General features: G+C 33.0%; 1 protein-coding gene across 2 annotated transcripts; it reads left to right on the forward strand.

The window, feature by feature from the left end:
• The first annotated feature begins 110 nt into the window (after positions 1 to 110).
• On the forward strand, positions 111 to 25,308 carry LOC145662529 (uncharacterized). Of its 2 annotated transcripts, none has more exons than XM_081728192.1 (2): positions 111 to 223; positions 21,542 to 25,308. In XM_081728192.1, exon 2 carries the CDS (start codon positions 21,546 to 21,548, stop codon positions 22,566 to 22,568), a length of 1,023 nt encoding a protein of 340 aa, XP_081584318.1. In that variant the 5' UTR covers positions 111 to 223; positions 21,542 to 21,545; the 3' UTR covers positions 22,569 to 25,308. The 2 variants fall into 2 exon arrangements, with proteins under 2 accessions (XP_081584318.1, XP_081584319.1); XM_081728193.1 differs by lacking the exon at positions 111 to 223 and adding an exon at positions 4,698 to 4,703.
• The last annotated feature ends 1,015 nt before the right edge of the window (positions 25,309 to 26,323 follow it).

The following is a 26,323-nucleotide window of genomic DNA, read 5'->3' on the forward strand; positions in this document are numbered from 1 at the left end:
GCTGATTTTGCGTTGCGTTGACGCAAACCTGTAGGTTTTAAGACAGAATCTATGAGCTCTGAGCGTCTTGAAAATTGACCTTGCTTTTCAAGTGATACATACAGAAGAAGAAAGTAATTCCACTGGGGGGTTAGTATTCTGTGAATATAATGTGACTTGGAATGACAGCTGAAGGAAGCTGGGTAGAGAAAGTGTTTACGTTTTGAGCAGGCTGCAATAGAAAGTAAGTAATTCACTACAAGATAGTGAAACTTGTGTATTTGATTCTTTTCAAGAGCAGGGAATCATGTATTGTGTATTAATGTTCAATGTTTCAAGACTTAGTCAATATTGAATATATTGGAAAACAATGGGCGGCTCTTTGCGTAGGTGGTATAGCATGTCTGAAATAGTGTACAATTTTCAGGTTAAGAAACTCAGTTGAATACTAGACAAAAGCGTCATTTTATAGACACTGAGAGCAGACAATAGCATCGGATTAGTAGGCAATCCCTGAGCATTACATGGGCTGTTGGACGTAAATAAAGGATGTTTGAAAGGTGTACAGTATCAAGTGAATTAGCACTTGAAACGGTAGAAACAATAAAATAAATGATCCTGTTACGTGTAGTTTTTCAAACCATTCCACTGAAGGTACAAAGAAGCAAAAATCATGTATGCTAAGTTAGTATTGATAATTCGAATCGGCACTTCGTAAAGCAATGAATGTATGCAATGGCAGGTTTCGTCAAGACGAAAGTGCTTATTGTAATTTATTGTAAAAGTACTATACTTACTGAATTTACGGCTTTGTATTATTTCTTTAGAGCAATATTGATACTTTCGTCAGCTTATACTTTTTAGTGTTGGCTTTGGCGTTTATCGACAATAAGGGTTGGGCATAAATTGAGAATATCCCAATGTAAAAACCTGTAACCCCTTTAACAGAAGACTGTATATACTCCAACATTTTATATTCATTTTTTTAGATACTTTAAGTGATTTGAAATGGAATCCATCTGTGCCTCCCATACTATTTAATGATCCAGTTCACTGCTCCGATTATAAAAGATTTGAGTATACGTGCCACGGTAGTCGGAGCAGTGAAAGGAACGTTATCCAATACACAATTAATTACTAACCGATAAACTTGCAGAATACATGTATCTTGTTGCTTTCATTTTGTAACAATTAATTTGGAAAACAAAAATAAACGGAGTATGTTTAGTACAAGGGGTCCAGAAGCACGTAAAAAACACAAAATTTACAGGAGAAATGAATGATGCAAGTACTTAGACGTAACATAACGTAACCAAATCTAACCTAACATAAACTAACCTAATATTAGTCGAAATAAGCGAAATTCTATCATTTTTTGGAAAATTATGCGGGACTCCTACACTAATATAACATAAAATAAACTAACTTAACCTAACCTATCCTAACTAACCGAATGTGAACAAAAATTACCGAAATTGTAACATTTTTAGAGAAAAGAGCTGGACCCCTTCTGCTAAACATAGGCCAAGTAAACAAACCGAAACATAAAGGTAACTGTAATATTGAAAGCTAATGTCCATACAATTAGATATTTTGTAATTAAGTAGTCGTAGCACGTACCATAAATATTTTCAATCTGTATGGAAAATAGAATATGGAACATAATATGAATTAGGTCGATATGGTATTTATTGAAGGTATGCTTTTACTTGAAATGACTTTATATAGAGTAATGGCAGGGCACATCTTACCTCTAATGAGTGATAGAAGTGATGTTTAGTAGTCTGCGTTTCATTGTTTTTATTTAATCTGTTTAGAGGGATGTGAGGCAATTGTCAGGATGTCAGGTAAACGTAAACCTTAACTGCTTATGTCTGTTTAAATTTTGATAAATATCATAATTTGCTTCTATATTTAGCCTACTTGAACTAAGAAGAAAATTCTCAACCTTTTTTAGAAAAATTTTAGATTTTTTCTTGAACTTCGAACTGCCAGAATTGCTCTATCCCCGAGGAAATCTTGGGCAGTCATGTCATAAGATTGTTTTAGCTATTTAGAATTAGGTTTTATATTTTTTTTTCTGTCTCTCTATATATAAGGAATTCGTAAGGAAAAATGCCAGACTGTAGAAACGGCTCTTTAATTTTTTTTTATTTTTTTTTTTTTCATTCTGCAGAAACAAATATGAACAATGTAACTATGAAAACTTACAAATAGACTAAAACTCGTAGGCCTCAATTTATTTAAAACATTTACAGTCCTGCATATTTTGGAAAACGTAAATATCCTACATTATCAGGTACATTAGTAGACTTGCTAAAGGCACAACGCAACTAGGACTTGTAAGTAAAATTTCGAGTTCGAGTCGTTATACCTAGAAAGCCATTTCTACATTTTCACTGTCTTCTATCCCCAAAGCACAATGTTTGTCAGCTCTCTGCGACAGCTTACGACAAACTTTCCGCAAGCATTTTAATAATAGCATAGTAAAATTATAACCTAAAATTTTTAAACAAAAAGTTTTTATAATTGTATTTTTCTTTATCTTAATTTTATATTGTTTATATATTTTTACTTATAGCCTTTTTATTTACGGAGAACTATACAGGGGGCTTATACGGCTGTATAATAAATGAATAAGTAACCAATCAAGAAATCCTAACATATATTTACTCAAAAAGCATTTACAGGTACTTTTTTTTCATCTTAAAATATGGCAATGAATCATTTAAGTGTCGTTGTATCCTTACAACTTAGGATATCACCTCTTTAGTCATTAACTTGTCATCGGAAACAGGCTTGAAATCATGTGATATTGACTACCATATTTTTGACAATGAAGCAGTGTCAAAAACTTCCTGTTTCCCTTGCAACCAGCAGGAGGTCCGTTTATCTGAATGTAAGCCAACATATTAGTTGTGCTGATCCTTCAAACGATCAATGGCTGCAGGGCCCTTAGTCATAATATTGCTAATTGGAAACCCCCAGCTTTCACAAATTGCTGCAGACACTGGGGTGTTGAGTAACCACTTCAGCAATTTGATTTTAAAATGGTGTTTTTGTTGAAAGTCCGTTACTACTTGCTTGAATTAATATTTGCAATCTACTGTCTACTGTTGCTCTTGCATAGTTTAATTTTTCAAACATCCAGAGCAGCACGTGTTTGTAATCAAAAAATAGTTTCATTTTTATTAACTGTTGTCAGTATGATCGAGGGTTGGCAAAAACTTTTTTTTTTTTTTGAAAACCAAAAACCCGTTTTTTTATTTTTTTTATTTTTTATTTATTTATTTATTTTTTTTTTTTTTTTTTTTTTTTTGGGTGGGGTTTAAACCAGGTGTTTTGCTTTATGTATTTATATTACATATGAACAGAAATAAGTTTGTTTCGCCTTGATGTTGGTATGCAACAACAGGGTTATGCTAGAAGGGATCACATAAGCTTAAAGCGGAATCCAAACCGCTTCCTGGCTTACGTCCGAGAGAAATTGTCTTCAATTTGGATTCGAAGCCGGGACTAAGTGCCCACAAATGCGATGAGTCTGTCGATTCACTCACGAAGGACTCCTGATAAAAAGACGTTGTATTGATCTTAACATACTTGCTAATATAATTGTCAAGAGTCCTGTTATTGCTTTGCATGAAAAATTTTAAGGTCAGCGTATCATAATCAGTACGCTAAAACTGAGGTATTAAATTACAAATTTAGTAAGTAGATATCATTCAATAAAATTAAAACCAAGTCCAATCCAAGCTAATGTTGAAGTCGATAAATTTTGCCAACGTCTATCAACATATTTAAGGAACCTTTGCTTCTTTATAAAACAGGCATTCAGGCAAGCAGAAATGTACAATTTGGTTTCGTTTCGTGTGTTTAGGCTTAACATATTTCTGTAATACCGAGGTTGTCAAGAATACTTTCGCTTAAAGTGACATCCGAACCGCTACTTGGTTTATACTTAAAAGAAGCGTTGTAGTTCGACAGAGAATTGAACATGAGACACCTTGATTATAAGGTGAAAAGGCGATAAAACTAATGCAGATGGTTTGATATGTGGAAACGTCATCACGAAGTTCAAATTATTAAAAGCTTTTTTTTTTCTTCTTTCTTTCTTTTTTTGGTTTAAACTTTTTTACCAGCTGGTTTAAACCAGCCAACCCTGGTATGATCATGTTGTACAATACATCAAAAGAATCAGAACGTTTGTCATTAGCTTCATTATTTCTTCGAAATATAATGTAATCTAAGTTAAACAAAAAATCTGCTATTTTAATCACTTTCTTACAGTGATTTTTGGGTTCATCTGTACCCCATAGCAGAACATGCCGCGATCTGCGATGTCATCGCAGAAAATTTGTCGCGCCTGTGCAGAAAAATTGCCAGAGAGAAAAAAAAAAATAGACAACAGAAAAGTATAAAAACATGCCTTCTGTGTGTAGATGTCTTAAATGCACAGACGACTCGCATAAATATAGTTTGAACTGGTTTTTACGTCACGTAAAGCGTATTCTTAACAATCACAGGTGTTTATTCTGCAGAAATTTTTTGCAAATTCCTGTAGAATATTTTTGACTTACAAAAGCTCATCGCAGAAAGAAAAAGAAAGTCCTGCCATCGGGCATGTGTATTCAGGTCAGTCAGACATTCCTTGAGTGACATTAGGAACTTCAAGAACTTACATTTTACAATTTCAAGCACTGCCTCGCTGCCAACTGCAATAGAAAGTGATCTTAAACCTTTGCTGCTCATAGAAACATGAGGTAAAAGTACCCCTTTAAAAGTACTACTATCCATAATAAACTCTCAAGACAATTTTGTGTGTTTGAAGAAGGCTTCTGGTAGTTTGCTAATAATTTGACGGAAACTATTCCTGAAGTTGGCGGAGGAAATATCATTTACATATCTAATGATGATATCTTAACTGTACTTGAGTATTTTCCATGAACTGCACAATCTGGCAAGGTAAATGATGGCTGGACTAAACTTCCTTTGATAAAGAAGACAAAATGGAATGTCAGCTAGTAGAAGATTAATGAAATTATTTGTTTTTGAAAGCAGCTGTCTCTTAGGGCAAAATATTCTGAACTCTTGTCTACTGCACAAACTAAACTTCTGTAGTCTGCGTAACAAGGTTTAAACGCACACTCAGAGTAGCTTGCAAATTTCATGGATTTAAGTGATTTTGGTTTGTACAAGTAGTCTTCGAACTCTTTGATGACTGCAAAAGAAGCTCATACTTTTCCCCTGTATGAGAACTGTTATATTTTCATTAATCAGGATGTGATCCTTCTGAATTAGATCAGGAACAGATGAATGTTTCTCAGTTAATTCAATTTCATGCATTATGTTGCAGGAAACAGAAACATTTTCTAGAACAAGTTCATCTTTTATGTTTTTTCTTCATCTAGTTGAATATATTGTCCATTGAATGGCATACCAACTAAATTATTTCTTAAAAATGGTACATCAAAGCCAAAATTTTTACATGTATTGAAAGTGCTTGCTGTCGATCCTTTCCCGGTATAATTATGAACAAAATTGTGCTCGAAATAAATACAGTTGAACAAATGTCTAGATGAAATGTCAAAAATGGGGACTCTTGACTTTTTGCCTAGAAACAGCGTGAAGGAATACTATACTGTTTGGCAAACCACTCTCTCTTTCGTTTCGTTTACAATACGTGTAACTATCTGTCAGAGATCAGCTTTCGTTACTTGCACTGTAGTCGAAATATCAATACACACAATCTACATTACAAATTTTGTGATAACAAGTATGCTTTGTTATTAAAAATATGACTTATGCGTAATATCATAAAATAGAATTTGTTTCATAGTGAAATTGTGGTAACAGTTAAAATGCAATTGATAATTGTGTGCAAGCATAAACATAGCGGAGTGTGTAAGTTTTTCCTCTACAGCTCTGAAATCTTTGGTGACCCACATCAAGGTTTATATTTAATTGAATATTAGTACACTATAAATTTGGAAACATAAAATGTAATTATGTGTTAAGATGCCTAATTATTGGAACAAATATAGATAAATATGCTGTGTATTTTATATTTTTTGGTATGACAATGTTGAGATAGAAGAATAATGTGAAGACTCTACACAAACAACGACTTAAGCCTTGTGGCCTTGACAGAGTTGTTTGATTTAAATCAAAGTGATTTAAATCATATGATTTTTTTAAGCAGTGATTTAAATTAAATTTATTTTTCTTTTTTCAAATTTATTTTTGCAATACTCTTGACCACTCTGAAACTCTAATCGAATTTAAATCTAAAATTCTTATCATAATCCGTACTTGGAGCGGTAGTGATACCAGTTAATAGGATAATCAGAAGAAGGAATGTTCTTTATAGATTAATTTGTTTAGTGTATGTATAGTGATGAAAGGTATTTTATGATTCAAGTAAGGTACATACTGAGCTATTGAGATCAGATTACCGTATTATTTGGAATGGCATATTATTGATCATTAAATAATGTGATGAATTGTAATTGCTAGTCGCGTTTGTTTGCTTATAAGTAGATAGCTGGCAGACGATATCATAAGAGGAATCTAAAATTAACATTTAGCCAACCTCTTCATTCTTGTTCTGTTTATTAGTTCGTAGCTAATATATTTTAAAATTATATAAGTTAGGATACAGGTTTAAACTTAAAAAAATAAAAAATAAAATTCCTGGGCCAAGAATTTTGACAATGTAGAATTCATTGTCAATGATATCGAAGAATTTAAAATTCAATAATCACAATTTTCAGTACATACCACGTTTGGTAATATATACCACATACTTTTCTACCATAACAGCAAAATTATTAAGAACATTGAAAAATGTATTTTTAAGAGATGGCATTCTTGATTAGAAACTAAAAGCTGTTCGTTTATGGCAGTGTGTACGTCCTATGCTAGACTTCTTTCTGCTAACTATTAAACCATCTTACATAATGTATTTTTTTGGTCATACTCAGTGTAGATAACTTGAAATAATTTATTTATGTGTGTATAACATACAAAACATATGTATATTTTATGTTGATATACAAGTTTGCCTTGAATACATTTACAGTTTTTAAGCGAAAGATAACTGACTGATGTGTAACAAGCTAAAATTAAATATTTACCTATACAATACATCTAGTGATTATTCCTCTTCTATAGGTAAATTAAGTACGTACAAGAAATATGAACACTTTGACATTATGTAAAATGACACTAATTAACATTATATAAAAAGATACCGGTACTGATATTCATTATGATATAATGAAAATAAAAGAGTGGAAAAATTAATTTTATAAACAAAAATTTAAAAAAGGATATATACTCACTGCAATGCAATGCAAATTTTTATACATGAGCATACTTTACTAATTAAATTGCTTTAAAAAAACTAAGAGGCTTTATCAGCGCGTAAACGATTTCGTATTCTTAGATTTGTACAAAACCAAAAGAAGAAAAAATTCTTTTATGCAAATGAACAGCGGCGGCCCGTGGAGGAAGGCTGCAGGACTGCAGCCCCCTCCTCCCATCCCTCTAACGTAATTCCATATTTCCGATTCGAGACTTAATAATCAATCTTTATATTTATGCCCTTTTTACGCGCATTTTTTGTTCAATTTTTCACCTCCTTGAAGCAAATTTGTTGTTCCACTTCACCCCCAGGGACTGTCAGTTCAATCTCGCCTGGCCTTTCTTACGATGCTGTGATTCCACTTCCTCCTCTTTTTAGCATGTCTTTACTGGTAACGTGTGGACTGCTTTACATGCAGTCCTTTCGGATGCTTGACAGTTTGCGCAAGCGCGCTCCTCGCATTTCGTGTTCGTCTGCTTTGATCAGCGATGAGTTCGTATATTCAGGCTTGAAATATCCTCTGGCCAATTCTATACAAAACTTTAGTTTCTGATTTTAGCTTCGAGTGGCATAATCCCTCTTTCTTTGATTAGCAACGCTGAATATACTTATGTTGTTTGGGGTTTGTTTGTTTGTCTGCTGGCGGGGTGTTTCTAGTAAGCAGCTGATTTATTCTGTGCAATATTAGATTACATTTAATTCTTTCAAAATGCAATTATTATATTTAATTCTTTAATTCTTTCAGTATTTGCGTAGTGTCGTGCGAGTGATCTGGTGCTACTTGTGATTTTTATCTTCTGTATCAGTGCTCCCAAAAGATAAGTGAAAAAATCTATGAAATATAAAACTGTACTTAATTAGATTTTTTTTTTTTTTTTTTTTTTTGCGTTTTTTTAGAGTGGTCTGTTTCGTTCTTATGAGTAGCATTCTTATTGGCCAAAGTTATGATGGCGCACCTGTAGTGAGTGGGGCTATAAATGGAGTCGAGGCCAAAGTGAGAGAGGTATATCCTAATGATTATTTTGTGCACTGTTTTGCTCATCAATTAAGTTTTGTAGTGGAAAGAGCCATCAAACAAAACACTAAAGCCAGAATGTTATTTTCTAATCTTTCTGCTATCCCGGTATTTTTCTCGCTCTTATAACAGAAGAGCAGTTCTAGATTCCTGTTTTGCAAAGCGGATACCCAGTGATGGTGGACCAACCAGATGAGTTTTTAAATCTAGGACTGTTAATGTGGTGTACGAAAAGCAGGAGGAACTAAAAGAATGCTTCCAAGTTTTGTCAGAATCCGAGACCCCAAGCACTACAACAATAAATGAAGCGTCTGCTTTGTTGTGAGAGAGATATACCCTAATGCTTATTGAATGAAAAACTTTGTTTCTGGCTAATTTGTTTGACTTAGTTACGCAACATCTAGATATTCTATATAACCAACTACATAGTCATCATGCAGATGCAGCAAAAGTTCAGACATATTTGTCTGCCTTCACTACTGAAATTAATAAAATCAGGGAATCAGTAGGACAACTTAAAACCGAAACGTAAAAGAAAACAAAAGAAGAATTGTTTCAAATACACAGTTAAGAGCAGCCGCAGGCAAACAAGTGTGACGTTATTTTAAAGCAAGTAAACCTGTGCTTCCATTTTACAGACCACTTATCTATGTCTTCTTTCCTGCAGAAATCTAATTTTGATCAATTTAGTGCTTCCTTTCCCGAAAAAATCTTCAATAAATGTACAGAACTCTTTCCTGTTTTTGATAAAGATGAACTTCATGCTTAACTCAGTGTAGTTTGTGCAAGAGAAGAGATCAGCAAACTTGGTGGTGCTGTGAAATTCCTCTAGTGTATTATAAGCAGGGTGGATTGATTTAAATCAGTCTGATTTAAATCACTTGATTTTTTTAATAAAAATCGTTGATTTAAATCAAATTCCGAAATAATTTAAGGTGAAAATAAGTAAAGTCCCGTTTCTGTTCTGTTATTTCGATTATGGAAGATGATAATCATAATACAATGAGACTCAAATGTACAGTATGTACAGCATAGTATGAAAACAAATGTCATGCAGAGGATGATTAGGGAAAATCACGTTTTGAACGGGTAACAGGGTAATCCTGTTTTCTTCTCTTCGTAACATAGGGTTTATATTGTAAATCGTTAACTATTCCAACGGGGAAATCACCATCGACATTTAAGACGAAGATTCTTTTGTGTGCGCGTCTATAAATTTGTTCCCAGATAATAGGGCATATTTAGAATAGGGCGTCCTGTCCCCTCCGATTTTTTTTTTTTTTTTTTTTTTTTTTTTAATGATTTTATAACTTTAGGCAGAATTTATGTATTTCATGCCGCAAGCTAGTTATAATTTCCTTAAAAATATGCCCCTGCCAAATATCAGTAACTTTTGAGGAGAAAAATGTCACTTTGATAAGCGTTGCTGTACTTTTTCCTTAATGCTTAACCTTTTAAATTATATCACCTATTTTTAGGTGATAGGATAAAATCTTCATTATTTAATTAAAAAAGTACCAATACAGCTTTTTACTTCGATTTTTAGGACTGAAGGCATTGTAGAACACGTTACATATGCTTTCACGCCTCTCTACGTCGAGACATAGAATATGAGGACGTCATATTTTTTTTTTTTTTAAAAAAAGATTTTTTTGTTGTGCCTATTTTTATTAATTGTTGGCGGGCCTACATTTTGCACTCAGAAGACTGAAATCTGCACACTCGTTTAGTGCACCCTTAGTATTTTTTCAGATTATTTCAAATCTCTGCGTGAAAACAGGGGGGGGGGGTCCAGAGGAGCAAAAAATTTTTTAAAAATGGATATTTTTAACAAAAATAGCTTTCTTTGCGATTTTCCCGCCTAAGATGCAGACATATGAGTGGTACCATCTGAAAGGCTGTTTTATTTTGAAGAGAATGATGTACGAACCATGATCGTAGGATAAATAGGGATGTCTCAGGAAACTGTTACCTGAGATCCTGTTTTATACGGGAATCTGGGGTATTTGGGGATATTATTTTTCGCGGGCTTACTTTTGCATCTAGAAGTTTGAAATTTTGAACACTCATTCACTGCACCCCTTAGTATTTTTCAGATTTGTTTCAGAATTTTGCCTTTAAACAGAGGCGGTACAGAGGGGTAAAAATTTAAAAAGGAGATATTTCTTAACAGAAAATCTCTTTTTTTTTTTTTTTTTTTTTTTCGTGATTTTCCAGCCCCAGATAGACTACACGATGGAGACATTTGAATGGCACCGTTTGAAACTCTGTTTTATTCTGAAGAGAATAATGCACAATTCTTGATTCTTGGATAAATAGGGATGTCTGAGGAAATCTTTGTATTACATCCGGGTCATCTGGGGTATTGTGGGGATGTTCTTAGCTCATTGTTAAATATTTTTCCCGCCTTTACTATTCAACATAGAAGCTTGAAATTTTGTACACACATTTAGTACACCCTTAGTATTTCCCAGTTGATTTTGAGATATGTGCGTTAACACAAGGGAGTCCAGAGGGGATCAAAATTAAAAAAAAAAAAAAAAAAAAAGGAAATCAGAAAAAATTCCGACTTCTCAAAATTTTCCGCTTCAGGGACATGATAGGGAAAATGTGAATGTTTCCGTTTTAAAGGCTGTTCTATTCTGAAGAGAATGAGGTATGAACCATGATCCTAGGACAAATAGGGATGATGCTTGACTGAAAGTCTATAATTACCCCCCCCCCCTCAAAAAAAGCCCTAATTTAAAATTAAGAAACAACGATTGGGGATTAATTCAAAATTCAACCCCAATACTTTCACTTAAATGGCATAATTGGCATTTAATACTAATTCGTAATATTTTTTCTTCAGTTCGCGACTTGTATTATACGAGGAGAAAGATTTGATTTAAAATCTATTTAAATCCAAAAAATCATCAAAAATGATTTTTTTTTCTTAAAAAAGTCATGATTTTTTTCCACCCTGATTATAAGCAATTGTCTTGCTTTCACTTTTACTGAAGTGCTAAAACTTTTGAAAATATTCATAATGCTGCCTTACAAGTAAACCTGAATTGTGCTCTTCTACCCTTAAAAGAGTGAAGAATTTTCTAAGAAATACAATGGGAGAAAATTGGTTAATGGCACTTTGCCATGTTATCAATAGAATAGGAAATGGTTGAAAATATCCCTAACTTCAATGATAGAATTATCGAAAAGTACTACAAGGAAGGACCATCGTATGGAATTAATTTTTAAGTAAGGTGTTTTATTTTATGCAGCCCTCCTAAGTATAAGTAGCACGAGCCGCCACTGCAAATGAAACAGAAGCTGTAAACAACTGCGTAATTGTCTTCATACTTCCATGTCAAGCATAATTCCTTGTAATTTCCACCATTCAATGGCAGTTACACCTTGTACAACTTAGTCGGTGGGCATCACACTAGAGAAAGGAGACGACTTTGCTTGAGATTTAATTACCATGGGCAGTATAAAAGTACCACCAGAAGCTTCTTCTGCAAATTTCGAAGTTAAATTGTTTTCTTCGGCAGTTAATTTGAATTTTCGCTATTTCGGGTCGAAAGGTAGGCCAAGAAATAGGCAGGCGTTAGTGCTTCCTTACACCTGTTTTCACATTTATTTTCCATTTCCTCGTCGTGGAGTGCGTCTGTTAACTCTTCATGAAGACACTTCCATATTCCTACAGTGTCAGATATTGTTTCATTTCTTTGAATTCTGTCTAATGCAACAGAGATCGGCTTGAGAATTTGAACCATGCGTTCCACATTTCTTTTAATATTTAGATTTTTCACTTTCGGCTGTATCGTTTTGTCTATTTTCGATTGATGTTCTTCACATATACGAAACAAAATTAGCCAGTTTTTAATATCACTCGTTACCCCCAGAATCTTCCACTGGTTTTTCTGCTTTACACACTTCTAAATGTTTCTTCAGGCGGATCGCAAGACCTTGCATTTCTGAGCCGCATATCTTGCGTTTTGCATGAAAACCTTTCTCGCTTGCAGTTGAAATTCGGATAAAAGAAAACCATATGTTGTCTTTCTTTCGTCCAGTCATTGAAATTTGAACTCCAAAGATCAATTTGACCACCTATTTTTACAAGTTCGGAGAACAATGATGCTCCTGACTAATTGCTACGCATGAGAAGCACCTTTCAGAAAAGACACCATAATTATCGGGAAACCCCCAATTTTGCTTTTTATTCTAACTAAAAGAAACTGGGAAACCTCCGTAACTTATCAAAAAGAAAATAATAAAAATGAACATTTACATTTTATTGTTTTTTATTTAAATCAAATAGATCAACAAAAATTATTTTTAAAAAAATCGTGATTCTTTTCAACCCTGGACCCTGAGAAAGAATTCCCGAGCAGTGCATTCAAAATGTTGGAAGAAAAATCAATACAATTGGAAGGAACATTATTTAGATCACTAGATAATTATTAATACTTACGTGGCTAACCACGTGGTGTTGAGGATACCAGGTATGATGTAACAGTCAGGGGGGAATAAGTGGCATGGATTTGAAAACTTTCCACCGTTGGTCCGGTTTGTGTTATGTTTGAAGCACCAAACATTCCATTCAACATATTAAAAATCCATCTGTATTTTGTGTACAAGCAGTAATCCCCAATCGAACTTAAACAAATCTTTATAGTTTGTTTCCCAACCCCTAAGATACATGTTTGTCAAAAAATGTGCCTTTTAATTCTGTCAGTTCTCCATCAGAAAATCACTGTCAACCGTATTACAAAACTAAGAATGTAGGTTTTAAACACTGACCAGGATATTGACTTAAACATGAAAATGCTTCTAAATATTTATTAATGGCCACATTTGCAATGAGAATTCACCCATTGTCAGCGGGTTTATTATTATTATTATTATTATTATTATTATTATTATTATTATTATTATTATTATTATTATTATTATTATTATTATTATTATTATTATTAGGGTGATGTGGTACGGGGCAGTTATGGCAAGGTCCTGTATTTCTGTGTATTTCAGTTCTATAGCTCAATTTAGTATAATGTGTGTTATTTAGCATAACACCTATACAAGGTAAGTATAATTGTTATAATTGTTTAAAAAGCTGATTTTAGTAGCTGTTATAAACAATAAAAAATACTTCCATCGGCCGCACAGGGATTTCTTAACACCTTGTCTGATGTTAATTTTTAAGCTACTCTTCTTTTTTTTTTTTAATTGTTTTTAGTAATATAACTGGTTTTATCATGTTCCAAAGCACTATAAAAACATAATCACATTAGTTATTACAATAAATGATATAATTTACCAGGAGTGCTATAATTGACCCCTTTTGTTATTCAATGCTGCAATTATCGCAGCGTTCTCTTTTAGAAAGATTGTAAAATTTGAAGAACAAGATATATCACAATAATGCTTATCTGTTTAAGATCTGCTGAGTTTGGTTGTCTTTGTAAACGACTGTGACACAGATACCTTCATTACAGTTGAAGAACTTCTTTTGTGATGGTGATGTAGTGAAGTATGGATTTTTTTTTTTTTTTTCGCCCAGCTATCCTACATGGACATGAATCACTTATAATAGAAGGCAGTAAGATGGTTTCTAGGTATGAAGATGAACTTTTCTCAATAGACTCGGATTCAACTTTTGATTTGGAGAAGTCGCTAGTTGTGTTGTGCCTTTAGCAAGTCTCTTAATGTAGCTGACAATATAGGCTACTTACATTTTCCAAAATATACACAGACAATAAAGGTTTTGAATTAAATGAGATCTACGAATTTTAAAGTTTATTTGTAAGTTTTGATAGTTGAGTTGTTAGTATTTGTGTAGAAAAAGAGAATTGTAAGTCACTTTGCTATAATTCGTCCAAGGTTGGGGCAACTCTTGCAGTTGGAAGTTCAAAATACAAATCTCAGATTTCTCTTACAGGAGTTGGAGATTTTTCTTCTAAATTCATGTAAATAATATAAGACTTATTATAGTATTTGTCAAAATTAAAACTATATAAGTTATTTATTTTGTTTTCAGAATATTACAGGCTTCCCCATACCGGCAATGTATTTCACTATATCACAGAAGCCATGAGATGTGATTGGGTTGAAACAACAATGTGTGTTTATGTAAATAATAGGATGACGTGGGGCAATTATGGGAAGTACACGTAAACTTTAACTTCAACTGTGATATATATAGAATTACGTGTACTTGCCATAATTGCTCCATGTCATCCTATCATTTACATAAATACATTGCCGGTATGGGGAAGCGTATAATGTACTGAAAACAATATATACATATATATAGACTTACCTTGATCAATAGTTTATGAGAAATATAGTAGCTTCAAATATAATAATGTACCTGTTTCAATCACTTATTATGGTTTCAGTTATATTGTGAAAACTCGTTTTATTGATAAAGACATGATTGCGGGTATCATGTTCAAAAAACTAAATAGTAAAAATCATTACCTCCGTAAAGTTTGTAATAACTATATTAAAATAATTTACAACTGCTAGTATCGTCAAAACTATATTTCGTAGCACTCATTATTATATCACTCTTGATATAAAAATGTTAAGCTTTATATAAATCTTACGTAAACGATTTGAGATAAACCTTACGTAAAAGAAAGAAAAAAAAGATAGCACTTGAGCAAGCCTTGTGACCCTGACGAAAAGTGTCCGAGCGCAGCTCTTGAAATATCGAAAAGATTAAATAAGTGCGTAGTCTGTATGTCACTTTCACTGATAATTCGAAATAACATGTCTTCAGAGTAATTTGAATCTTGGTATACCATTATAGGCAGCTTGAACAAATATTGCAACAGTAACGAAATACGGTAGAGAAATCGTCTGGCACATTTTTGTTAACCAAGTAACATAACTACATACCGTTTACAGTGGCACTGTAAGATCAGTTATACAGTGAATGCTGTCTACGTTGTCCTCCATCGAAAAGTCACTAGCTTAGATAGATGGCCAATTCGCAGAAACTAAGTGTATTTTGAACCAAATAAAACATACACATTTTTAATACAGTAACGAATTATTATTTTCGTGTTGTTTTTTTTTCGTAAGTAATATGTAAAAAAAAAAAATCTAATGTTAAGACATGATATATGATATGATTAGCTTATGCCTTCGGCACGAGAGGTCTGGGTTCAATTCTTAATGGGAGTTCGTATGTTTCTGGTTCCACGTCGATGTGTGCAGGGTGTCTATCGGTCACCAAAGTCATGAAATCAGAAAACGGTCATGAAAGTCAAGAAAAAGTCGCGAAATTTAGCTTTTGGGTCACGATTTTATTATTATTATATTTTTTTATCTGTACAAATATAAGTACAGACTGGAAAATTTTGTTCTATAAAACGTCAAAATTCACCACTAAAAATGTCTATGGTTGGCTTTAGACACTACCAAATCGCAAGCAGAGCACGCTTCTATCGCGTGCATGAAAATTCGGCCCAAGTGGCACTCAAATTCGCTCTTGAGAATGTTACTAAATTTAATGGTTTGGTGGTAAAGTAACGGTCACGAAAAAGTCACGAAATTTCATTTTGGAATTTTAGTAGACACCCTGTGTGTAGCTCCATGTCTCATGTAGCCTTGGTGCTGAAGAAGGCTCTTAAATTCCAATACCACTGAATCCTAATATCTAAAATACTTCGCCATTCACACACTAGTTCAAATATTGTAATTTTAACATGCTAACATTTACGAATGTTACGTTCAACCTATAACAATACATGCAGATAAGAGCGTCAGAATCCCAGAAAATATTCGAAACATTTATGCCTTATCGTCCTTAAGTAGATACTAAAAGATTTCTTAGTTCCGATGTATAGGCATACATATATATACACGGGATGGACCGTTTATCTGCTATTTTGTACCATACAGATATGGGTAGGGGGACATTGTGTATGATACTACAAAGGTAACAGTGTTCCCAGCCCAACATAAAGTTGTATTTTTTTCAAATAACAGTACGTCAGGTTATATTATATATTTCAAATGTACATGTCAAACGAAAACATACAAGACTTCATTTGTCATGCAGTGTTCCAAACTAAGGATGTTGAATAATCATAAACATCCAAATTTTGGTGGTCTCTATAGCACCAATAACGTAAATGACACAGTGCGCATCCAAAGTATTTTAGTGTATAATCCTATGATCATGATATGACGGATTTTAAACGAATACAAACAAAGTTACAAGGGATCGAAAATTTTACTTTCTTCAAAAGCCTTTCTTTTGAAAACTGCTTAGATAAGTACATCATCGAACCGTTCTGGAGATATGGTTAAGACTAAGTTTGCAACACTGCTCAAAATTATGTAATTCCTAGAAGTTCTAATTATACTTACCAAACAATATTGATGTAATTTAAAGAAACAAAGTAAATAGCAAATTATTTTTAAAAATATTCACAAATGCGCCATTTTAAGCAATATATCAAATTTTACAATTTTTCTGATATCCGAGGAACGGTTTCAGGTATCAAATTGCTGTAAATGGCATTATGATCGTCTATTTAAAGCCATGTACGTAATTTAGTTTGATACTTGATCTAACCACATTTTTAAAATATATTTTTTTTTTTTTTTTTTTTTTTGAAGAAAGTCAATTTATAAATTTCTTATAATATTTTTTCTCCTTGTTTAAAATATATCATACGATGACCGTAGTATTTGACACTAACGTAGTTTGACTATGCATTCACCTGTCTGTGTTAATTGCGTCATTACTGTTGCAGAAGCGTCCACACTTTGATTTGTTTTTCAACGTTTGTGATACTATAGCGTACTCAGTTTGCAGCACTGTATAATAAACGTTCTATTTTAAGTTCTCATTTAGTATGTAGATTTGAGATGTGTCATAGCCTAACGTAGTGCCATTTGGAAAAAAAAAATACAATTTTGTGTTGGCTTGGCAACACCGTTTATTTCGTTGTATTACTGTGTATGTCTAACAATACCCCCTGTTGATGTGTGCATGGTACGTAATTCCAGCATTTTGTTCATATTAAAGTTACAGAGGTCATACGCTCATATGAATCCTTCATAATTGGCTGTTCCTGCATATCCACTTCCCCTATCAGTAGTATGACATCAATGGGGCAAATATCGCATAGTAAGCCAATGCTGCGGCACAGCAGTTTTCAAAGAAAACGAAATTTCAAAAACTTCGAAACAAATGAAAACTGTACTTAACACAGTACATACTCACCTTACTGTTGTGAAGCACTGAAATAATAGCTTCGCATCCATTGCCTTTGCTTAAAGACATTCCACCTACGAACTTCTCATGTTTTTCTATTCAGAAATCAAATTCTAAAGAATGTCCCAGCCGTGGCGAATAAATTTAGTGTGACTGGATCTTTGATTGGAAGTGTCTTCGTCATCAAACAATCGCTCAGTGATGTTCTTTTTCCCATTCACAGTTTTTTAGTTGAAGCTTCGAAATATAATCTCACATTGTTTTATTACTTCCCTCCACCCAGAAGATGATACGAAATTACCACGCGAAGCCACCTCTATCCTAGGATTTAAAACCAATGCATACGAAATGGTTTCTAATTGCAAAAACTTTTTTTTTTTTTTTTCCAGTCACCGGTTTCATGGCATACGAATGTTCTTCCTAGTGCCACCACCTAAATCGAAATAATTGCAACTATCTTGAATCCTAGGGCCTCAGCTTTTTATATGATTCCAAACTAACTTTTTACTGATAATTTTATCGAGACCTTAATACACTGGCTGCTTCCATGTACCTGTCAAACTTTGAATCATTGTCACCTGGAAATACAGTGCAGGCCACTTATAACGAACTCGCAAATAGCGAATTAAGGATATTACGAACATAAATGAAATCTCCGTCACACCGCGTATTTAAAACATGGAAGAAATGACCCTATATTACGAACAATATTGTCCGTAAAGACCACTTATAACGAAGTTTTCAGAACGGGATCATGTTTTCTTTTCTTCTGCTCGTGGATAACTCAGGTACCGTAAAACTGGTTTTCATAGCTGTTGTCGGTGTGCAAACCAGGCATGACTCCTCCCTCTCCCACTCGAGTGACAGGCTACGAAGGAAGTTGAAGCAGATTTCGATGTTGAGGGAAGGACAGAAAATGTGAAACAACTCGTGAAGTCTAAACAAGCGATCCAAAGTTTGAAGAACTTGCAACGTTATTTTTTCGAACACAGCAACACGGTGCCGGACAATAAATTTAGGGCATTTGAGGAAATGGAAGCGGCGTTGCAACGAATGGCGGCAGCAGATAAGGTTCAGAAGAAAATTACAGACTTCTTCAAGCGTGCTTGAACAGGTAGGAAGAACTGCGATATGTACGATAGACTAAATAACAATCCAATTAATAAAATTATCTTCAGATGTAACGCTATACTTCTGTATAATCTTTTTTAAACATATCTGCTTGTTATCTAATCCTTTTTTTTTTTCTCCATAATTCGGAAAAAATACATAAATTTGTGTGTAACGAAGTTCGGATATAAAAAACTCATTGTGTTGGTCCCTTGAAATTCGTTATAAGTGGGCTGCACTGTAAATATGTGGTCCCAAGTCTCAATAATCCTCTGGGTATTGCACGGGGTCCGGGTTCGTTTCCCGATGGGAGAGCCTTGAAATTTGAACGCATTACGGTAATTCTAATTGACTTTAAGCTAAAGGTTCACGTCTCATATAGCCTTAGTGCTAAAGTTCAATACGCAACCCATTAGTCTTAATTTCATCAAACCTAAGACTAAACATTTCTCCACATCCTTGTGAGTAGCGTCATTGTTTTATCAAAAGCTTCAACACTAGAGTAAGAATACCAGAAGAAATGGTAAATTTGCACTCAATGTCGAAGTTGATACACTGGATAGAAGAAATCAAATCTGTAACCTCAAATGCCGCGTTGCGTTGCGTTAATACAGAAATGATATCTTCTATAGTCTATCTTATTTTTTCTTGCTACTTGTGACTCGGTGTCTACCCGGTTCTTAATATAAGTATTGAGATGACCAAGATACCAGTTTTAGAATTGGGCTAAGAAATTTTGTATTTGTATTCCTGTTCCTTTGACTTTGTAAATTAATTATTTTGGCTTGGTACGAATTTAAATGAACCTGTCCAGCTGGATTTATTTTGCCGAACTTCTGGCAGTGGAAGATGAGAAGGAAGTACATGGGAAATAATTTTGGAACCCTTCTTCTTTCTACTATGATTACGACAAGTACTCAATGCCGGTTCGGCGTGCTTCATACTAGTACAAGCACTATAACTAAATAATTAAATATATTTGTCTCAATATTCAGAAATAGCAATAACTCACTTCACTATATATATATATATATATATATATATATATAAATCAAATAAGGATACATGACAAGAACCGTGGATGAAAGCTGTCCTGCTCCATGGTGACCGTCTCATTTTTATTGCATCTTTGGTTTTCAAAGAAGAGCAGTTATGACGCGACCTTAGAAAAGGAAAGGAGAAATAGAGTTGACGGACCTCGTGTACCATCTGCTTATGGGTTTTTAACGCCAAATGTGATAGTTATTTCGTTCGTCTGTTTTACACTTTGCAGTATGACCGGAAAACGTGATGCAATAAAAATCATTAATCCTATAAATCCATTTGGACTAGCATATCAAATATCTTGCAGTGTAATTTCAGCTGACTTATTAATACACTTGCCGACAAAAGCCACAAGAAGCAACATACAGTATCACCACCTCCTGTATTTTTGGAAAAGTGACTTTCAGTGACAAGTTTTCTCCCTTTAACCTTTTGAAATATAACAACAACAATAAAGATATTCTGAAACGATTTCTACTAAATTTAAAAGATCACATGCGTAGTTCGTGTCCAATATTCAGAGGTAAAGTTAACTTCAACAATATAGGAAAACCGTGCTTCAGTGCGAATAAGTTCCAAGATAAACAGAGTAATAAGTAATGTATGTCGGAGAGACTGCTTTAGACAATCATTCAATGAATTGATTCCTAAGGAACTGATATTTCGGAACAATTCCTTAAGTGTTCCGAAGAAGCAGTTCCTCAGGAGTTGAATTGGTTAGAAATAATGATAGATCTCTACTGTAATTATTTTTAACATTGCCTCTCTGAAGTTCTCATTAATTTTGGAACATGGCAACTCCCTTTCTTAATATTATCCTAAATTAATGAGATCTCGAAATTTACAGTGCTTAAATAATAATAGTAAAAACTACACCGTATTTGCAGATTCGTAAAAAGCATGCGATTGCTTCAGTGATGAAGGTAAGAAAAAGAAAGAAAACCAAATACTGTAAGAGAAACAAGTGAAGTAAAGCACGATAATGAAGCTACTAAAATAAATATTTAAAAAATGTTCTTAATATAAATAGAAACAGCAAATTAAATTACACTTACACTTGTATTTATAGAACATAAGGAGCTTTGCTAATATTTCTATGAAGACTACTACTGTTTCAAAGATCAATATTTCGGAGGCATTCATCGAGTATCCGTCTTGAGGAGCAAAAGCAGGCTCAAATCGTACTTTGCAACAATTTTGTCGCATGCTTAATCGCAGCAGTGACAGTGGGAATAATGAAATTTAGTGTATTGCCGATTTTTAGAAATATCTATTGATGTTGACTCGAACTTCGAATTTTCAAGCATATAGTTAATTTTGTGTTCTGCCAATGTTTATATGCTCGAAGAGCGCATCCGAAATATTGATCTTTGATACACTAGTGATCTACATAGAAGTATGAACAACGTCAGTAATTTTTTTTTTTTTTTTTTTTTTTTTTTAAGTATAGAATTCAGCGCTATGCCTCATCTGTTTCAACCAGTAAACCCCAATAAGGCCTCTTGAATGTATAATAACAACTCCTAACATACTTCTCTACAATAATTTACCCAATTAAACACAGTTTCGAAGTTAACTTTGTAGTAAACGATCACTTATTAACTTTCTAGTAAATGATCAGTTAGAAGACCCATGAATTGTGGTTGAAAGGTTACGATTCTTTAAACAATTATTATTTAAAGGTAAGTTTTGTTTAAACAAATCTTTGTACTTTATATATGTACTAACTTTATTTTGTCAGGTACCATTGAACACTGAATGATATTAATTTTTACTATTCCTAAGCAGATCCTTTTTATTTTTGTTGTAGAAAAATGTCCGACTTCATGTTTCCACCACCCGAAGAAACTGTGCCAGTAGGAAATTATGTCATAGTCACTTGGGACCTAGAAACAACAGATAGACAGTTTGATGATCTTATGTGCCAAATAGGTGCATACTGCCCTGGTTTCGCCATCTTTAATCAGTATGTGTTACCTGTCAAATTCATCAACCCAGAAGCGGCCAGTAAAATACATTTGCAGGTGGTGATACACGAAGGAAAGCGTGCCCTTATTGATACTGTTTCAAGACAGCTGCTTGATGCAACTGATGAGAGGACAGCTTTGATTAGGTTTATGGAATGGCTTACAATGGTTCGAGGTTTTCACGATGGTGTTGTTATGATTAGTCATAGTACCATCAAACTAGATGTTCCTGTTCTGTTACAGGCACTACAGCGTCACAAACTGGATCAGAAATTCTTTCTGATAGTGAAAGGCTTTGGCGATTCTTTTGGTCCTTTTTCCATGGAATACAGGAATCATTTTCAGGTTCTGTCACTCCAGTCGCTGTACACGGCAATAGTTGGCCCACGTTCGGAGCAACATAATGCCGTCAGCGACGCGGAGGCTGTGTATCATCTACTGGAAAAGTCATTTGGGTACCCGTTGTCGTTGAACATCCCACAGGTGCAACGTTACTGCTATACACCGCGCGTAATGGTGTATTATGTTGAATGGAAGCGTCGACTTATTGAGAAAAGTAAGTTAATGAAGCCTTTAGTTTCACACATAAGCAATTGGAAGGTGGCTGGAGGTATAAAATGGGACCTGTTAACTATTGGATACGATTATCCAACGATAGTCTATAAATATAATGTTCTAGGTGAAGACAGGTTCTTGCAAGAGCTGCGATATCAGATGGAATTGAAGAAAAAGAATGATTTTTGTTATTTAACTCATACTTCGGAGCTTGATACAGAGACAATAGTTCAAGGAATAATTCAGCATTTTAGGAAAAAGAACGAGGAGCAGCAACAACAACAGCAAGGGAAGCCGACAATTCAAGCCAATTAGATATGGATTGGCTCGATGTTATTCAAGTTTTAAAGTTGTTCACCACTTGTCGGTATCATTGCAATTAAGAGAGCACTTCAAAAGAAAAAAAAAAAGAAAGAAAAAGTGCGGTTAGGGAAAATGAAGTGTTCCTGTGACTAGCATGTTATTTCAGAATTATAGCAATTGCTATTATTGATGTAAAAAATGAGTAGAGTTATTTTGTTTTTCTTTCTTTGTGAAGAATTATATTCAAGTTGAAAAAAATCTGAGTTGTAAATAATAATAATACACGTAAAGATTTTTAAAGAATATTTTATGTATCACGAATATTTTATGTTATTTGTGGGAAGAACTAACAAAATATATCAGTAGAATCAGCAATGCCTTAAATTTTGTTAGTGCTTATTGATATGTTTGTGACAGCTCAATTGCTTTTTCACCTTTTTCAAGGTGGCATTGCTATTTATACTCTTATGTTGTAACGTTGGATATTTTTTTATATAGTGTGTGTATATTCGAATTTGATGTCTACGATATACAGTCATGTGTAGTATTTGCAGAAAGTATGTTAATTGACTGTACAGAGTATTAATAATAGATAAAATTATTAATATATAATATTATATATATATATATATACAATTACTATTTGAAGTTTTTTTTTTTAAAAAAAAAATATTTCTAAGTAATAAACGCTAGTAAAACTTATAGTCTGCAAAATTCTAAACAGTGGGCCATGACAGATTTATTTTATAAATAGATCAATTTTTTAAAATTAAAATAAGGAAAGACACAAATTGTGTCGTTAAAATGTAGTGTAAGTAAATAAAAAACTGGTTTTAGGGGAAATTAAAAGTTGAATGTAATTGGACATTTAATAATTATAACTAAAGATTCTGGTCATAATAAGTAGTTTATTATTATTATTATTTTAGCACTGGTTAAAGTATAGTTATAAAAAAATAAAATTTTGTATTAAGAATTCATGAATGCATGTACGTTCCATTTATTATATGTTAGTTTTACAATGTATCGCGTATCTGTACACGTCTATATAGTAATGGAATGTGCCAAACTGATAATGATACGTAGGTGGAATTGTTAAAAGTGGGATGCTTAATACATTCTCAGATTCAATTCTTAATCGAAATTCAGCAATTACAATCACGTGCCAATGAGTACCATGGAAATTTAGTATTTTGTTCTTCACAGGAACTTTGTTCTCTTCGCTGAAAACGTAATTTGAAGAAAAGTAGGAAGCAGTAACTAAGTCGGGTTGTTGAACGTATTTTGTTGAGAAGAAATATAAATCTGCTCCTTAATTCTGAATTTACGTATTGATTTTAATATATTTTGCTTGTTGTAAGATACTTGATGAAAGTTATGTAATAAACACCGGGTAAAGTTTTATATTTTTCCTCAAAAAAAAAAAAAAAAAAAAAACTAATATCATTTCTGTTTTTTTATATTAGTGCACATAAAAGAGTGTATATAACTGTTCAAGAAGCCCATAGGGATTACTGCGGTAGGTAAAAAGGTCACAATACGAGTCTGTCTCTACCTGCTAGGTTTATATATTTTATCACTCTACCATTACGTAATGATATAACAGGGTAATATTTTGGAAATAAATGTTTTCCGTGTATTACTCCTGTATTATATTGAGAAATCACAATATAATTGTGATTTTTTCCCCTGAACTTTTGTTTCTTAGTTATTTTTATTTATATACGATTATAAAGAAATAGTATTCGTTACTAAATCACTTTTATTATTATTATTATTATTTTTAAATATAAACTATTTCTTCCAAGAGAGGATTCAATTTCTTTTCACGTTGTTGGTGGGATGCCAGAGTTGTTATTAAGAGTGATACTGAGTTAATAATAGTGTTGTCCTTGTTATTATCACGTATAGGGAGAAAATTATGGTCATAGTATAAAATACTTTGTTGCTTTATTATTTTTCCTTTCTCTAAAAGAAATTACGTGTAATATTTATATTGTTTAATTGAGAATTTTGGACAATCAACGTAACGTGTATATACATGTGTACATTATATACATATATTCAATTACGTTCAAGTCCAGTAATATGTTTAGTCTTTTGAAATGAAAATGGTATTATTTTTAAATTGAGTTATTGTAAACGTTAATTAACAAGTTATTTGAAAAAAAAATTGCTACAGAACTAAATAAATTATGTGAAGTAAATCATATTTCATATGTGATTTTTCTTTATTCGCGTGTTGTTATTTGATTTAATAAGATGCATATTCAATATTCACAAAAGCTACTTATCCTATAAGTTATCCATAATTATAAGGCCTTAAGGCAATACATTCTTTACTGTATCGTATACAGTAGATAGCTTTAGGGTAGATAACTTTCATGAAAATTCGTCTAGTATTTCAAAATAAGTTTTGCTGGTGGTTTCTGCGCTTAATTTAAGTTTGAAAGCGTACTTTTTAAGTTTACATATGTAGTATGTATGAGACATAATCAGTTGATACATTTATCAAGTATAGCGAGACATCGGTCAATTCATGTGGTGTTACATTGTATCAATGTTAATTAATGTATTACTTCCATTATTTTTATTATTATTATTATTTCCAGTAAAAAAATGTAAAACACGAATTTACAATCAAAAATCTTCAAGAAAGCGATCAGAAAGTTGTGATCCAGTTTCTGAGTGCTGAAAGATGTCGACACGCTGACATTTTAAGAATAAATGAAAAAAAAAAAAACCAAAAGAATCTCTAATCAGAATCATGCTTCTCTAGGCCAACTGTAGTTGACTGGACTGAATGATTTCTGTGAGATACTAGGAAATGTCAAGCATGTTCATGCGATTAGTATTTACTTTTACTTCCATCTAAACTAGCAAGCATATTTCTTCAAACACAAGGACTTATAAATAATCAAACAAAAATTCCATCCCAATCAAAGCTGCATTAAATATTCTGTGTTGAGAGATCAATCTAAAATTAAAGATAATACACAGTGTCTCTAAGATCAATCTTCTTTTTCGAAACCATATAATGTATTGCTCCCTCAAAATTGCTTATCGCCCAACAGTTAAAACGAAAGACAGTTGTTTGACAGTGGAGGAAGCAGTTCGAGCCAATAAAAGAAAGAAGTATACGATACTCTCTGTAGAATTCATTACGAGCATTAGCGCTAGGCATTCATAGTGAATAAACTTGGATATAATCTCCTTCATTCTTTTGAAACTTTCGGCGTGTTGACAACCTTGAGTACTTAGAAACTGAATCACCACTTCTCGATCATTGTTGGACCAATTCTCGTTTCTCACTGGAAACAAAGAGAGGATAAAGGAGTTAACTGTAGAAACTTTAATTACTATTGATACAACTTGATACTTCAAAACTGTGTATGAATTCGAGCACGCCTCGCTAAGTTTCTTCTAACGATGTATTATTCTTTGATATGAGAATCACAGCTCACAATGTGACTTAACAAACAGTAATAATATTTACATTTAAAAGAATATTATTTTCTTATAGTAGCCAACAAAAAGGCTTCCAAATAGGTAGACTTTTCTTTGCCTGAATTACATTCTTTCTACATAAAGAAAATTGTTTTCAAATTGAAAGCTACTTAAAAAAGAAATGTTGGCAGCTAAAATATTCTCTAATAATTGTGCGAAAATGTTAAAATGTGTGTATTACTTCTTCTTTAATTCAGGTTTATTGTTGGCACTAAGCAGTTCCATTGGTTCAGTCGTCAGTATTTTGTTTGAAAATTAAC

This window comes from Thermobia domestica, chromosome 10 (genome assembly GCF_964235325.1).
Source record: "Thermobia domestica chromosome 10, izTheDome1.hap1.1, whole genome shotgun sequence".
NCBI lineage: Eukaryota > Metazoa > Arthropoda > Insecta > Zygentoma > Lepismatidae > Thermobia > Thermobia domestica.

What these genes read in the sequence shown, in the direction of transcription:
- LOC145662529 (XM_081728192.1), top strand. Translation starts at nt 21,546, where the DNA reads ATGTCCGACTTCATGTTTCCACCACCCGAAGAAACTGTGCCAGTAGGA.